Below are 15,887 nucleotides of genomic sequence, written 5' to 3'. Positions count from 1 at the left end.
TATGCCTCCTACTGGGGATGGAGCCTGCAACCTGGGCCTGTGCTGAAGGGTCCCAGACTGAACCCGGGACCCTTCAGTCCGCAGGCCGACGCTCTATCCACTGAGCAAACTGGCTAGTGCGTCATGCAGGTATTGATATTCATGAGTTATTAGGTCAGCCACCCACTGATGTTGCCCATTCTAGAGCGATCCACCTTTCCCAGGAAACACAGATGAAACGCACACCTGCTCATCGCGCCAGCTGATGGGCTGTGCCTGCCAGGGGAGCCTGTCCCTGCAGTCGCACATGAGGCAGCGAGTGCCGGCTCCAGCACCTTCAGGCTGCTGAGCTGCCTTGTTCATCCTCAACTCTGTCCCCACTGTCGCCTGGGAGGCTGACACAGCACAGAGAGGACGGGACGCGGGAGCACCGTGTAACCCAGCCCTCGGTGGTGTGGTCCTTCCCTTCTACTTGCACTTTCAAGAGAAGAAAAAAACGTGAGCAAAATAACAAGGTTTGCAAACCCAGGGTGTGATGTAAGAGCAGCGAGTGGCTGGACTTTGGAAAGGAAGTGCTGTTGGAAAGCCGTGAGTGGAGAGACTGACAGCTTCAGGCTGGGCTGTATCAGGGTGTCAGAGGAATTCAACCCAGTGACTCTCCCGCGACCTGCTGTGGAGGACCAACGTTTTTTCTTACCCTAGGCCAGTGATGGCGAACCTATGACACACGTGTCAGAGGTAACATGCAAACTCATTTTTTTTGGTTGATTTTTCTTTGTTAAATGGTATTTAAATATATAAAATAAATATAAAAAATATGTCTTTATTTTACTATGGTTGCAAATATCAAAAAATTTCTATATGTGACACGGCACCAGAGTTAAGTTAGGGTTTTTCAAAATGCTGACACGCCGAGCTCAAAAGGTTCACCATCACTGCCCTAGGCCGTAAATCTTTTACTAGAAAAAAAGGAAAGGAGGGTAAAGGCATATAAAACACCCGACTTTTTGAATTATTATATTCAAATAAAACTTACTCTGTTGAAATGTCATGGGAGTTTGTGAACACCCTCAATTCTGTGATTTCTGTTTGTTACCTGCAGACAGGTAAGCTAGCTGGTGGCCTGTCACTGGACCAGAGACGGTGATCTGAGCAGACTGGTCTAGACTGGGATGGACCGAGGGCTGCTGAGTAAGGGGCCAGGTTATCAGAACTGTGCTCTCCGCAGTAACCGATGGCGATGCACACGACGGGCGGGAGAGGGAGAAGCAGGGTTAGAAGAGATGAGGGATGGGATCCTGACTCAGGGGACATGGTGGGAATAGAAACGAGAGAGACTGGAGGGAGAATGAACAATCTGACGACTGCCTCGATTGGAAGGTGAGGCTGTGACCCACGGGCCTGGGAGCCAGCAGTGTGCTGAGGCGAGAACCCCTGGGAGGGGTGAGGGGGGGGGCAGGGGGAGTGGGGAGGAACCATTCTAGTTCCATGGTACCTTCTTCCCACTCAGCTTCCCTGGCTGCCTCTCCCATCACCTCCGGATGCTTTCTTCAAGTTGTCAGTAGTAGGTGGTGAGAGAGAGACCAGAGTAGGAGAAGGAGGAAAGGGAATTGCAAGAGTCTTTATTATTTGGCCGGAGAAGTGTCCCATCAGAGTTTGAGGCAATAGCTAACACAGAACCTACACTGAACCATTTCAAAGACTTAGGTTTAGAATGAAATAAGCACGGCAGTTTTCAGAGTATCCGCAGGACACCGTCCCGCCGGACCTATCTGTTGCTCTAGCCCAGTGGTTCTCAACCTTCTGGCCCTTTAAATACAGTTCCTCATGTTGTGACCCAACCATAAAATTATTTTCGTTGCTACTTCATAACTGTCATGTTGCTACTGTGATGAATCGTCATGTAAATATCTGATATGCAGGACGGTCTTAGGCGACCCCTGTGAAAGGGTCGTTCGACTGCCAAAGGGGTGGCGACCCACAGGTTGAGAACCGCTGCTCTAGTCTTTCTCACAAGGTATTTCCTGCGCGCATATCACTTGCTGAGTAGAATTCAAGCGCCTGAAGCCAGAGTACACGTTGCTTCTTTTGCAGCCCTCACCACACAGAGCGCTAGGCACACACTAGTGCTTACAAGTGCTTGTTCAATCAAACTACAGGCTCTTTTCCACGACCTTTTACTAAGGAAATATATTTAGAAAAAGTCGTTACATGAGTTAAGATGACGTTTAAAATGTACTTACCAACAAAAACCCACAAGTATTATCTGGTAGGAAATAGATATAGAACGGAAACACCAAAGCAAAGAGTATTTTTGTCATTGAAAGATTAAATATAAAACAAGTCAGCAAATTCCAAAAACAGAAGCATGAGTTAGTAAAACGGACCCAGAGAAGAATCAGAGGCTCAGAAGGAGAATTAGAATAAGGAGGTAAATGCCCTGGCCGGTTTGGCTCAACCGACAGAGCATCGGCCTGCGGACTCAAGGGTCCCAGGTTGGATTCCGGTCAAGGGCATGAACCTTGGTTGCAGGCACATCCCCAGTGGGGAGTGTGTAGGAGGCAGCTGATCGATGTTTCTCTCTAATCGATGTTTCTAACTCTCTATTCCTCTCTGTAAGAAATCAATAAAATATATTTTTTAAAAAAAGAATAAGGAGGTAAAGGAGGACAGGGAAGAGGCTCTGGCTGGGGGAAGGGGGGTAGCATGGGCGTGCTGAGGCTGGGAGGAAAAACCGTCTCATGAGCACAACAGGACTTTGTTGTCCTGTTCACATTTTTATTTCAGAACAATTATCAATTCTGAAGATGTTTTAACCACATAAACATTTGCACCTGAATGATGTCCTTAGTGCATGTTCTTTTACTAAAGAAAGATGATTTAGTACCTTTATTTCTGAAGATTTATGTTGAATAAGAAATATTCTTTAAAAAAGGATTTTTATTGATTTTTTTAGAGAGAGGAAGGGAGAGGGAGAAGGAGAAGAGAGGGAAGGAGAGAGAGAGAGAGAGAGAGAGAGAGAGAAATAGTGGCCAGCTGCCTCCTGCATGCTCCCAACCGGGGCTCCAGCCCACAACCTAGGCATATGCCCGACTGGAAATCCAACAGGCAACCCTCAGTGTACGGGAGGGCACCAGACAACTGAGCCACACCGTCAGGGCAGAGATATTCTGAATACAGAAAAGAAAAGGGAAACCCTCTGTGCACACAGATGAGCACGGAGGCATTCCTTCAAAGGCTTATTTTATTGTTGGGACTGCTCTGTATTTCTGCATACATTATCTCAGTTAACTCTAGTAACTCCTAAGAAGTATTATTCCCCCATTTACAAATGAGAAACCTAAATAGTTTGTCCAAGTCATGGTGGCAGTGAGTGAAAAACTGGTAGTTCGTATCCCAAATGTCACAAAATCACCAAATATGTACATTATGAATCTATAATAAAAGGAGGGAAGCAGACTCTAAAATAAATCATAACTATGGTCTCAACTATGTTCACACAAACTCTGAAGAGACTGAAAGTAAATATCCAACACTGTTAATAGTTTTTGCTCTTGGTTGATGGGAGTACAAGGGATTTTATTTTTTGCACTTTTCTGTATTTTGCATATCGATAATAATAAAAGCATAATATGCAAATTGACCAAACGACTGAACAGCAGAATGACTGTCTGGACGACCTTCTGGACTATCATGGTATGACACGCACTGGCTCCAGGCCAACCAAGCCGGGTGCAATGCGATTGGTCGAGGTGGCCCCCGCCATTGCCCCACAATCGCCCCGCAGAGGAAGGCACAGGCCACCCTCTGCACAGGAATTGATCATGGAGCCCCGGCCAGGTGGACGGGGCCTACTCTTTGGGGCGATCGATCGCAGGGCTCCCGGACTGTGAGAGGGCACAGGCCAGGCTGAGGGACCCCTCCTCTGCCCCCGAGTGCACGAATTTCGTGCACTGGGCCTTTAGTTTGAACATAATGTTTCTGTTCAAATAACTTTTTAAAAAGCATTTAATCAGGGACACATAGAGTTTCCTTAAAAATCACTAGGAATGCTAAGAGTTATGGTAATTATTATTATTCATTTTTTAAAAGAAAATAATTCAAATAAATAGGTTACAAAGATTTAGCAAATTAAAACCAAAACCCACCATTTACTAAGTGCCTTCCGTGTGCCACACACTGTGGCAGGCAATCACTCTGACATGTATTATTTCAGGCAATAAATGTGTAGGGTTTTTGCTTTTAGAGAGTGTGTTTATCATCATTCAGTGGATATCCATTGCCTTAGAACAGTGGTCGGCAAACTGCAGCTTGCAAGCCACATGCGGCTCTTTGGCCCCTTGAGTGTGGCTCTTCCACAAAATACCGACTTCTGCTCATGGGCCACAAAGTTTCAATTGCACTGTACATGCGCGCCTGCACGTGGTATTTTGTGGAAGAGCCACACTCAAGGGGCAAAGAGCCGCATGTGGTTCGCGAGCCGCAGTTTTCCGACCACTGCCCTTAAGAACAAAAACTATTTTATTTTTTCCATTATCATTTTTTACTTACTTTTACTGAATTTATTGGGGTGACATTGGTTAATACAATTATAAAGGTTTTAGGTGTACAATTCTGTAACATATCATCTGTGTATTATCTGCTCACCACCCCAGTGACCCTAACTATTTCAGAACATCAGAGTCACCTGCTGTCTCTGCCAATAACCTACAGCAGTGATGTTCAACCGCTGTGCCACGAGGGTTTTTTAACACGTGCACTGCCTGACTATTAGTCAGGGCACTGACCTCTTTCCCCTTAGACTGTCAAATGAAAACATGACCACAGTCAACACAACAGTTGTCCGATGTAAATGCATCAAAATCATACCTACTTTTTTTTTTTTTGTCAGATCGGCCAACAATGTTTGGTGTGCTGCAGAATTTTAGTAATCAGTTTATGTGCCACGAGATGAAAAAGTCTGAAAATGGCTGACCTACAGAAATAGAAATTCCTACAAAGCCACTTCTCCAGGGCACAAAGCAGAGCCTCCCTAGGGCGGAACTCACTACAGATCCTAGAACCAAACCCGTCAGAAGTGTTTCACAACCTTTCCCTACATGATTACCAAATCCTCAATCAAAAAGGTCAGAGGAAGAAATAAAGTTCTACACAATACACCGACTTAACTATAAATTATACTGAGAAACGTTTTCCAAGTATATTTCCTTTCCTTTTAAAAAAATAGAACAAAACTACATAAAGCCATTCGTGACATTAGGAGATAAAATTACGTATGTATATATATTTGGGGTCTGGCCAATGTGGCTCAGTGATTGAGCATCAACCCATGAATCGGAAGTCGAGGTTCGATTCCCATCAGGGCATATGCCTGGGGTGCAGGCTCAGTTCCCAGTGTGGGGTATGCGGGAGGTAGCTGATGGATGATTCTCATCATTGATGTTTCTATCTCTCCCTTTCCCTTCCTCTCTGAAATAAAAATATATTTAAAAAATATATTTGGGACTTGTATTTTTCATCAAATGTTTTGATGAAAGGGCTCATTTCCAATGCATTTCCCATGCTGATCACCTATGGGCTCAAACATTACCCATGAAGCTGACAGGAACTAATGCTAGGTTCAGAGCCATTCACAAGCCACCATTGTTTCAAAATTTTCACTAAAATGTATATGGATATTGTAATATGTACATACATATGTGATTGTAACGTGCAGATTTATACGGATTATCAGTAAATTAATATTAACTTATAAATTCAACCAGAATAAAGAACATAATAATCCATATGCCATTAAACATAATGTTTACACTATTTTTAAGTTATAAAAATTAACCCAGGAGTTAACTTACTCTCTACTCTTCCTTTGAAAAAGGAGTAAAAACCATTAATTCTATCATTTCAGAAGTTATGAAATTTCAAAATGAGTTTCGATGATGTTTACTTTTAATTAAGGCTCTCATCCCTTCCCTTAGCCCTTTTAATCCATCCTGCATATCAGAGGCAGATTACTCTCCAGAAAACACTACCTTTGTGTTTCATATAATAAGCAGTGACTTGATATATTTATGGAATGAATATTTCTTCATGTTGCAAAGATCTATAATGACATCTTATAGCCTCGTTAGTGTCACCACAATCTTATCTTTCTTCTGAGCAACAAAACAATCTATTCATCTTGGATGAGTATCAATATTTCCAACATTCCACAGCCACTATCCCATTACCCAAATCCCTGTTCTTTTCACTCTCAATTCCTTCCAGTCATTTCCCCTCCTGTCAGCCAGTTCAATCACATCAAGAACTCCAGACCCAACATTTTCTTCCTTCCTTCCTTCCTTCCTTCCTTCCTTCCTTCCTTCCTTCCTTCCTTCCTTCCTTCCTTCCCTCCCTCCCTTCTTCCTTTCTTCTTTCCTCTCTCTCTCTCTCTCTCTTCTTTCCTCTCTCTCTCTCTCTCTCTCTCTCTCTCTCTCTCTCTCTTTCCTTCCTTCCTTCCTTCCTTCCTTCCTTCCTTCCTTCCATCAGCCTCCTCCTGGTGTTACTATCTTTCCTATCTAGCACTGAATCCAGGCATCATCTCCAGCAATTTCTTTAGTCCTCTTATATTTCTACTGCACCCACCCCAGTGTGGATCAACCTAACCACTTTCTCTGCTAAAGAAAATGTCAGCGACACAGATTGGTGACTCCATAAAAGCAGTGTCCATCCAACCTCAGAGGAGCCTCAATGCTGGCCAGACATCATTCTTTGGAGACAACCTCCAAAGCTATACTAAACCGTTATCAGTGGCCCCCAGCCCCCGTCCCATCCCTAGCTCAGCAGTCTCACCCTGACCACAAGTAAAAAGAGGTTACCAGATGTTAGTTGGACAACTGTACTTCCCCCTCTTATCTCAGTAGAAGCATGTCTCTATCTGCTGTAAGGGTAGTCTTTCTTCCTGCACCCACTTGCTCGCCCTCTTCCATCTCACCAGGGAGCATGTCTACCGAATCAAGCTATCTATGGACCCATTCCTCTCATTGGGTAGGGCATCCCTACAAACATAGGTCTCCTTTACCCTAATCCCAAGTGACCGACTTTTTGCACTTCCAGGAAAAATCCAACCATAAGAATTAATCCTCTACCTGTAAAATGCACAGAGGGCAAACAAATGATAAAAACAAAAACAAACCAAAGTATGCTACAAGGTACTAAAGAAATATAAAGAGTAAATGCTAGCCTGGCCACTGTGGCTCAGTCGACCTATGAACCAGGAGGTCACAGTTCGATTCCTGGTCAGGGCACATGCCCAGGTTGGGGGCTTGATCCGTGGTGTGGGCGTGCAGGAGGCAGCCAATCAATGATTCTCTCTCATCACTGATGTTTCTGTCTCTCTCTCCCTCTCCCTTCCTCTATGAAATAAAAAAAAAAAAGAAAAAGAAAAAAAAGAGTAAATGCTAAACGAATGAAAAATATAGGGTAAGATATTTGAGGAAGATTTTTTTAAAAAGAATCACTATTCCTTTTCTCATCAAATAATCTATCAAATTATCTTTAAGTAAAAAAAAAAAACCTACTAAAAATGAAGCTTATATCAAGGGGTCTTTACAAGCCTACAGTCGCTTATAAGAGTTGGAGATTTATAACTAATTAAATTCAAATTAATTTTGCAGTTCCTATCTTTTTTGGGAAAATGTTTTTGAAGAATCTAATGAAAGCTAGGAATCCCCTCCTCAGAAAAATACCCAGATACTACCACTAAGTTACAAATGTCACTTCAGGGGACTTACAGGTCCCTTACACCTGTTTTTAGGCCCCCATTAAAAACTCTGCTAATCCCAGAAATTGTATTTTATTCTTGTCAAACAGGTAGCTACTGGTTTCCATTCCTACAATAAAATATCTCAACATTTATGACATTAATCCTCATACTGATAGCTGACGTAACGGTGACATGCCGATTCGAATCTCTAGTACACAAAGTTCACAGACATACAGGAAGGGAGATTGGTGTACAATTCTGCGAATATGCCTTCTTGTATTTAGTCATTCCAGAGACATATTTTGATGGGGTTTGGGGAGAAGAAAAATATTCCAGAGAAGGCAGTTTATGTTAGCTTAGAAATTCTAAGAAAAAGATAAACCTGTATAAAAATAAGTGATCCCAGGGGAGGATAAAATCCAATGCTTTGGAAGATTGCTGGTAGAACATGATTTCCCCCCAAAGATGTTTATTTCAGTGGAGGAGATGCTCCAGAGCAAACATATATGAGAGAAAGAGACACTATTAAATACAGCCGAGTGGAGTCTAGTATCTTCTCTTTTTTAACTTTAGGTTAATGTGCGATAGATCTTCCTCCGGTGACAATATGAGCTTTGGTGGGTATAGGACCTATTGATCAATTTCAAATGTAGACTATTAAGACAAATGATCTTTTCTCTCCTTAGTCACAAAACATTTATAATATGATTAAAACAAGACAATCACATGACATTGCTTCTAATTTTGGCTCTGTACAGTGTTGGTCCAATGCTAGAGATATAACTCTAATTGGCCTGGCAAAGAACCCCACAACAAAATTGTAAAGAACTGTTGTGAATTGTTGAAGAAAATAAAGCCAGATGACTGAATTTGGATCTAGAAGTCACAAATGGATATAAATAAAGTCTTTTCCAGGAAATTAAATTTCATAATTTTCTAATTAGCATAGTTTCTACAACTTCCACTTCTCTTTTCATCTGAGTTGAACTTTAGGGAAGAAATCTTTCCATTTACTTGGTATGAATCCTTTGAAGACCTGATTTAAATAAAGTATTCATTCTTCACAAATGAAAAAAACTAAGGTACTCGTTGGTGTTTCTAGGCTTCAATAAATTGAATGCATTTTCACAAATATAAGTCCTCATTGAAAAATCTTAAGCAATGTCTTACAGTTCATCTCAAAATTCTTATTTTTAAAGATTTCTTTGTAAAGTGGTAATACCAATAGAATAGAAAATAGTGAACAAGAAAAACAATGAATGCATTAAAGCAAAATATAAGTGATATGCTCTCAAATATTCAGGAACAGCATTCTTTGCTTTACCACAGAGTCCACATATTTTAAGTAAATTATTAAAGATCTATAATATAAAAATTATTTTTAAAATGTTAGTTTACCATCACTAAATTAGAAAACCACAGCCACCTAATCCACTGGGCTTTCAAAATGCAGCTAACATAGCAAAACCACGTAATTATTTAATCTGGTATTACTTCTCCAGGACTTAATAGATATGACAATTACAAAATATTGTTAATTACTAAGATCTTCTAGGTATTGTCAATTAAAAGATCTTCTAGGTATTGTCAATTAAAATGTCAAATGCCCAAATGTCAACAAAGGTGATTTAAAAGGAAAAAGTAATCATGATCTGTCAGTATTTTCACACACACACACACACACACACACACTTCACACACACACACACATACATACACACACACACACACACACACGGTCCTTCCTATATGGCTAATGAGGCTGAAAAACATAATGGCAAAAAGTTTCCATCTCCAAACATGTTAAAGAGCAGAATCTCCAAAGTGTGTCACAATTTAAGGACTCTCAAGCTCTTAAAAGATTCAGAATGTTTAAATGATGTATTTCTTTTGTTCAAGATGGTTCAGACATGATTTTTATGATTTATGGAGGTATAGTTGACTAATGATGTAGTTCTTAAAAGAATATTATAAATGAATTATTTCAAATGCATAAAAACCAAAAGTGTTCTCTGGTTAAAGGAAATATAATTTCCTCTAAGGGAATGTTCCTAAATAAAGAAAAGCCTGTGTTCATGTGAATCCTAAAGGCCCCAAACTGGAGAGAATGCTCCATAACAGTATCAAGACACAGACATACTCAGCGTACAATTCCACAATAAAAACATCATCCTTGTAGAGGACACTTAAGTCAGATTAGAGCTTTAAAAAACAACAACTCAAAACTGAAAACTGCCAGACTATCAATTATTCTTCCTCAAATAACTAAAAAAATTGCTAAGACTAATTTGTAGGACCAAAACAATGGATTCTCTTATCCAACTACAATGGTGTCAATGGATAGCCATTTGGATTCAAATACAACACTATATTCTGCTATATAACACACCCGTATTTCTCATGGAACAAGCAACATTCAGTAACTACCCCGTCCCTTCTGCCTTTGATCCTTTAATACTGCACACACTGCCAACTCTCTCATGACTAGATTTTTACCGAGGGCGTCTTGTTTGCTGACCAGGTAATATAAAATTTCTTTATACCTAATTTCTTTATAAAGGTTGGGGGAATTAAATTACACTGAACTTAATTAGGCCTTCAGATAAATTTTGACATTAAATGTAGATGTAAGACAGTGCAGCTAAAGTAACATTTAGGAAAGTTTATTAGAGAACAGAGATCAAGATAAGCCCCATGATTGGTCCCTGCTGATCCCCATTGAGGTCAGCGAGGTGCAGGGTTACCTTTCCTCCGACAGTGTTATCTTTCCGTAATGACAGCTTTGAAAAAGGAGAAGGTTCCATGCAAATCAGCACCTCGCTTGCAAAAAACTTGCCAATCAGTCAGTAGGTTTCTATAAAAACCGCCGGATTTCCTTTTAAATTTACCTAAACCACCACACGCACGTGTTACTACTACTCTTTTGCTACTACTCAGGTTCCCAAAGTTTTTCAGCCAAAAACATATCCTCTTCCTTTCTACATTTTGCTAAAAAATATTCTATCTTTTCCTTGACAAGAAACACCATCACTTGGAGAAGCACATTCACAAAACTCTTAGCCATACCTGAAACAGATTCAGAATATGCCTACAACAGTAGGTACTCCACCTGTTTAGAAGGAATTCAATCTTCCTGCAGGCCCTTAACTTCTCCTACTTAATACCGATAGATACAGAAGCCAGACCAGCAGAGGGAGGGCCTTGACACATTGTTGACAGGCAGGTGTAAATACATGTGACCAGGACACCCCAGGAAGTGACTGAGCGCCCTATCATCTTCTGGCCTCACTGAACAGGCACCTGGCACTGGTTTATCCTCCTCTTTGTTAACACAGTCAACACCAAAGAGGAAGAGAGTTCTTGGGATCTCCTTTCCTGCATAGAAGCTTCTGTTTGAACATGGCAGCACGTTAGGAAAGGGGTTTTTCAATGTGCTCCAGACTCACACAGTAACCCTGGAGCTAGTGCTGCCCAGTGAGGGCCTCGCTACACAGAGCTACTGAGCACTTGAAATGTCGCTACTCTGAATTCAGACAGACTGTGAGTTAAAATACACAGCAGACTTTGTAGACTTAGTATGAAAAGAATGCAAAATTATCTCATTAGTAACTTTTAAAACTTGACATTAAAATAATATACATATAGGATTAAATAAAATGCTAGTAAAAAATCATTTCACTTGTTTCTTTTTTACTTTGCTATTTTGACTGGGAAACTTTAAATTGCTTATGTGGCTTTCCAAAGGCAGAACTACTGTAGACCTAGAGCCTAGATCAGTGGTCGGCAAACTCATTAGTCAACAGAGCCAAATATCAACAGTACTTCTTCAAAACAGACTCGCCCGGGCCGAAAACCGACTTCTGCGCATGGGCCACGAAGTTTCAATCGCACTGTACGCGTGCCCGCACGTGGTATTTTGTGGAAGAGCCACACTCAAGGGGCCAAAGAGCCGCATGTGGCTCGAGAGCCGCAGTTTGCCGACCACGGGCCTAGATTATAACAGCAAACAAGATCATTTGGCATTTCCCAATTACAAATGCCATTTAAAAACCAACAGAAAGAGCAGTATTTCCCCTGGCCTACCAATTACATTGAGAGAGCAATAGGAATAACTTAGGAAAACTGTAAGAATAATCAGCAGAATCACTTTGCACTGATACCATTTAAAAGAAAGATTACCTCAAAAAGGCAAAAATAGCACAGGATGTAAAAACCACACCTCTTAAGTAAGATGTAAATACACAAACCAAGTTTTCCTAATAAAGTAGGTTTAAGCGCTGATTATAAGGTTCGTTTTTAAAGTGAGAAGGATATTTGCAGCACCTCGGGACTCAGAAATAAAACACACACGATTCTATCTCTTTATTATTCAAAGACCTTCAACCACAAACAAGCCATTAACACTATAAAAATGGAAATAATTATCATAACCTATTCTCTTTTTCAAAACCTCAAGAAAATAACTACAACAGTTTCCCTAGGATCGAGTAGGGTACCTTTGATCTACACATTATGACATTAAAAAAGCATATTTTAAAATAAGTATTTCTAACCCACAGTTTTTTAAAAGTATGTTTTAAAGATACATTTTTATTGATTTCAGAGAGGAAGGGAGAGGGAGAGAGAGATAGAAACATCAATGATGAGAGAGAATCATTGATCGGCTGCCTCCTGCATGCCCCACACTGGGGATTGAGCCCGAAACCTGGGCTTATGCCCTGACCGGGAATCGAACCGACCTCCTGGTTCATAGGTCGACACTTACCACTGAGCCACGCCAGCCGGGCTAAAAGTATTTTTTAAAGTGAGAAATTCAACAACACATTCCTATGCATGAACTATTTCTTCCTCTATTATAAAACATCATTCTGCTTTGAGTTAAAAATATTTAGGCCTCCAGGGCTCAGCGGGGGGAGGGGGGGGCGGGGGGCGATGGTGATGATGCTGGTGGTGGTGATGGTGGTGGTGGTGGTGGAAGGGATAGATAGGAATGTGTTTCTGAATCTATGAAAATATGTTTTAAGGGGAGAGAGGAACACAGCTCAGTAAAGGATGGTATTCCCTTATTCAGAGGATGCCAAAGTTACGTCTAGAAAATTGTCGCTGGGAATACAGTACCAAAAAAAAAAAAAAAATTCAAGAATTTAAGACCGATGGGTTCCCAGGGCTTCCACAACAGTTGATCAGGCACTTTCCATGGCGTCCTAACAAATTTATCGTCCAAAAAAGGTCATAGCTGACTATAAATCATTTATCCACTTGCTATTCATCAGCTGAATATAATCTCCAGGCTTCTATTTATGAGATGATACATTCCTGAGATACCTTTTCCGTGCGCATTGACATGCCAAGCCCGGTCACACTCCCCATGCAGTGAGCAGGAAGGATTGCACACATTTTAAAGCAGGGAGTGCTGGCGTGGCTGCAGTTTCTGCCCTGGTGGGCACAGTCCCTCCCCACTGGAGTCACTCGCGAAGAATCGCGTCCCCCGACACCGCCCAGGGGGCAGGCGACGCCAGCGGGTCCCGCAGGGCACCCTATTTTTAGCGTTTGGAGCTGGTCTTTACAGTGCATTCCACGGCGTGACTAACTTCACCCGGGGAACCAAATAAGCATCCTGCGGTCCTCATCATTTTCAGCTCAGAAAGGAATGTTAAGCCTTTAAGTCCTAATCTTTTTTCAATCTGAACTTTAAATCTCTGCAACACGCAAATTTAAAAAGAAAGGTACTATCGCGGGAGGCGGGGAGGGGGACCCCGGGTGGTTCTTGACAACCACAGTGATGGGGGGCGGGGGGCGGGGGGCAGGTATGAAGCTGGAGCCGAGCCCGGGTGGCGGGCAGGGGCCGCGCGGCAGCAGATGGGAAGGAGCAGGCGCGCAGAGCAGGCTCCGGGGACCCGGGGACCCGGGGAGGGACCGCTCCGCCGCTGGTCCCCTCGGGAGGGAGAAATTGGCGCGAGGCGCAGGGGCAGACCGCACCGACGCGAGGAAAACAGGGGAGCAGGGAGGGGGCGGAGGGGGGGACGGGGCTACACCTCACCCGGAGGGCAAGGGCGGCGCAGCCCGAGGAGCTCAGCGCAGGGAGGAGCGAGGGGTTCCAGGAGGCTTTGCACCCCGAGAGCCGCCGGCTGCCCGCATCCCGCTCTCCCTCTCCTCACCTGGGAATCAGAGGCGAAAGGGGGTCCACCGCTGGGCGCCCGGGCTGTTTCCAGCCCCTCTCGCTGACATGGCGGCCGACGAGCTGTCACCGGGCTCGCTCGGGTCTCCCGCCGCTCGGGTGGAGGAGACACCTCTGCCTTCCCGCCCCGCCTCCCTCGGCTCGCCCCTCCCGGCTGGGCCGCCCGCGACCGCGGAGCATAGAGCGCGAGCGGCTAGAGAGGACGCGCGGAGGGCCGGCGACCATAGAGTGCACAGCCTGGAAGGTCCGTCCTCCAGCGTCAGCCCCTGGCCGGAAGCGGAAGTGAGGGAAGAGCCCGGAGAGGTGGTGCGCGTGCGTGGTTTGTCGTGTCTGCTGCTGCCCGGCCGAGTCAGGCGGCGGGGTGAGCCTGCACGTGGGGCTCCCGCGGCGGAGGTGGCGGCTGTTGTAATGACGCTGGGTGACATTGGGACGGACGCTGGAGTTTAAGGATGTGGGCCCCAATGGCGGGGCTCTCTCCGCGGCTGACGCTGGCAGCCTTTCCCGGTGCTGCCCGCCTTTGCCTTTGGAGGGCCGGAGCGGCGAGGTGGAAGGGCGTCCCGGCGAGGAACCGCCGTGGTTTGTCCGACTTTCGGCCGAAGCTGGCGCCCCGTGAGGGTTTCAAAGTGCTGCCCCCCGGGGTGTCCAAGAGCCGCCTCGAGTCCAAGCGCTACATACTCAGTCCGGACCTGGCCGAGACCATGGTGCCGTTCCTGTTGCGAAACGACGGCTGCGACCTGATCCTGGAGATCAATCCAGGTGAGTCCGTCGGGGACGGTGTCCTCTCGGACGTGCATCACTTCTGCAAACTTACACCGCCCGCCCGCGGCTGCCGGGAGCACACGGCCCCTTCCTGTGCGGTCAGCGTCAACCTTGCTCCGGAATGGTTCTGGAGCAGTTGGCACGCCCCCAAATGGTTTGGTAGAACATGCTCGTCGATTCCACCGTCTCCCCAAGATACTTGCAATCCCCGTCCCCCCAGAACTTTCATTTTACCCTTCCGTGAGTCTAGAGACCATTAGCAGGATGCTGAGAACACTCTATTTATAGACTTCTTAAAAAGTAACTTCTTTTGCCCTAACCGGTTTGGCTCAGTGGATAGAGCGTCGACCTGCGGACTCAAGGGTCCCAGGTTCGATTCCGGCCAAGGGCATGCACCTTGGTTGCGGGCATATCCCCAGTTGGGAGTGTGCAGGAGGCAGCTGGTCGATGTTTCTAACTCTCTATCCCTCTCTTCCAAAATCAATTAAAAAAAAAAATATATATATATATTTTTAAAAAGCAACTTTTAAAGCTCCGTTTTCTATCATGAGGAATCAGTTCTATTTAGGAGAGTTCATGGTTAAATGGTAGGCTAGAGGCAACCTTTTTGTTTGCCCTCCTCCCGCCCCCCCCCTTTTTTTTCTTGAGAGTGAAACATGGTGATTAGAGCGCAGGTTTTGCAGTCTCGGACAGCATAGGTTCAAAGCCAAGCAGCACCACTTGCCTTGGTGAGGTGGGAGCCCAGTGACTGCATCCAACCCCCAGTTCCCTTATACGGAAGTAAGGAGTGTAACATCTACTTTGGGAGTGGCGTAAGGATTAGATTTAGGCAACACGTGTAAATCGACTACTTTCTTTGATATTGGAAGAAATTGAACTTCGTAAATAATCTTTTCCTTCTGTTAATATTCCAGGTCCTGGAATCCTGACCAGCGCACTGCTTCAAAGAGGTGCCAGAGTGATTGCCCTTGAAAGTGACAAAACTTTCATTCCACATTTGGAGGTAGTAGATTTTTAGTTGTTGAAGCCACTGCCCTTGCAGCAGTTGAGGGAAGAAAACTTAGGCGCACAGTTTATTATTGTAGACTGACTTCTAGGGCCAGGCCTTACATAGGCTGTCATCCCCGGTGGCTGCAACCTAGTATCAGTGATTGTGGAAGAGCTAAAAGGTTGGGGCTCTGAGACTTGTGTTCTGCTTCTCGCTCTGCTATAGACTAGTTTGGTGACTTT

The 15,887-nt window shown here is 44.1% G+C and overlaps 2 protein-coding genes across 3 annotated transcripts in view; one reads left to right on the top strand and one right to left on the bottom strand.

Moving 5' to 3' along the window:
• CNST (consortin, connexin sorting protein) overlaps positions 1–14,039 on the bottom strand; it is a 73,289-nt gene extending 59,250 nt beyond the window's left edge. Inside the window, exon 1 of the mRNA XM_014446500.2 lies at positions 13,879–14,039. The gene's annotated coding sequence lies outside the window, so the exon portion shown is untranslated. The remainder of the gene's footprint in view (positions 1–13,878) is intronic.
• A 118-nt stretch (positions 14,040–14,157) lies between these two features.
• TFB2M (transcription factor B2, mitochondrial) overlaps positions 14,158–15,887 on the top strand; it is a 19,051-nt gene continuing 17,321 nt past the window's right edge. Inside the window, exons 1-2 of one of the 2 annotated variants that reach the window (XR_002826582.1) lie at positions 14,158–14,654; positions 15,572–15,660. Coding sequence is in view for 1 of the 2 variants with exons in the window: in XM_006104117.3 (XP_006104179.1) it covers positions 14,348–14,654; positions 15,572–15,660 (396 nt within the window). In the remaining variant the exon portion in view is untranslated. The remainder of the gene's footprint in view (positions 14,655–15,571; positions 15,661–15,887) is intronic. The other variant, XM_006104117.3, reaches the window with a different exon arrangement.

Source organism: Myotis lucifugus, unplaced genomic scaffold (assembly GCF_000147115.1).
Source record: "Myotis lucifugus unplaced genomic scaffold, Myoluc2.0 scaffold_543, whole genome shotgun sequence".
NCBI lineage: Eukaryota > Metazoa > Chordata > Mammalia > Chiroptera > Vespertilionidae > Myotis > Myotis lucifugus.
This window is presented reverse-complemented; position numbering and strand designations above follow the sequence as displayed.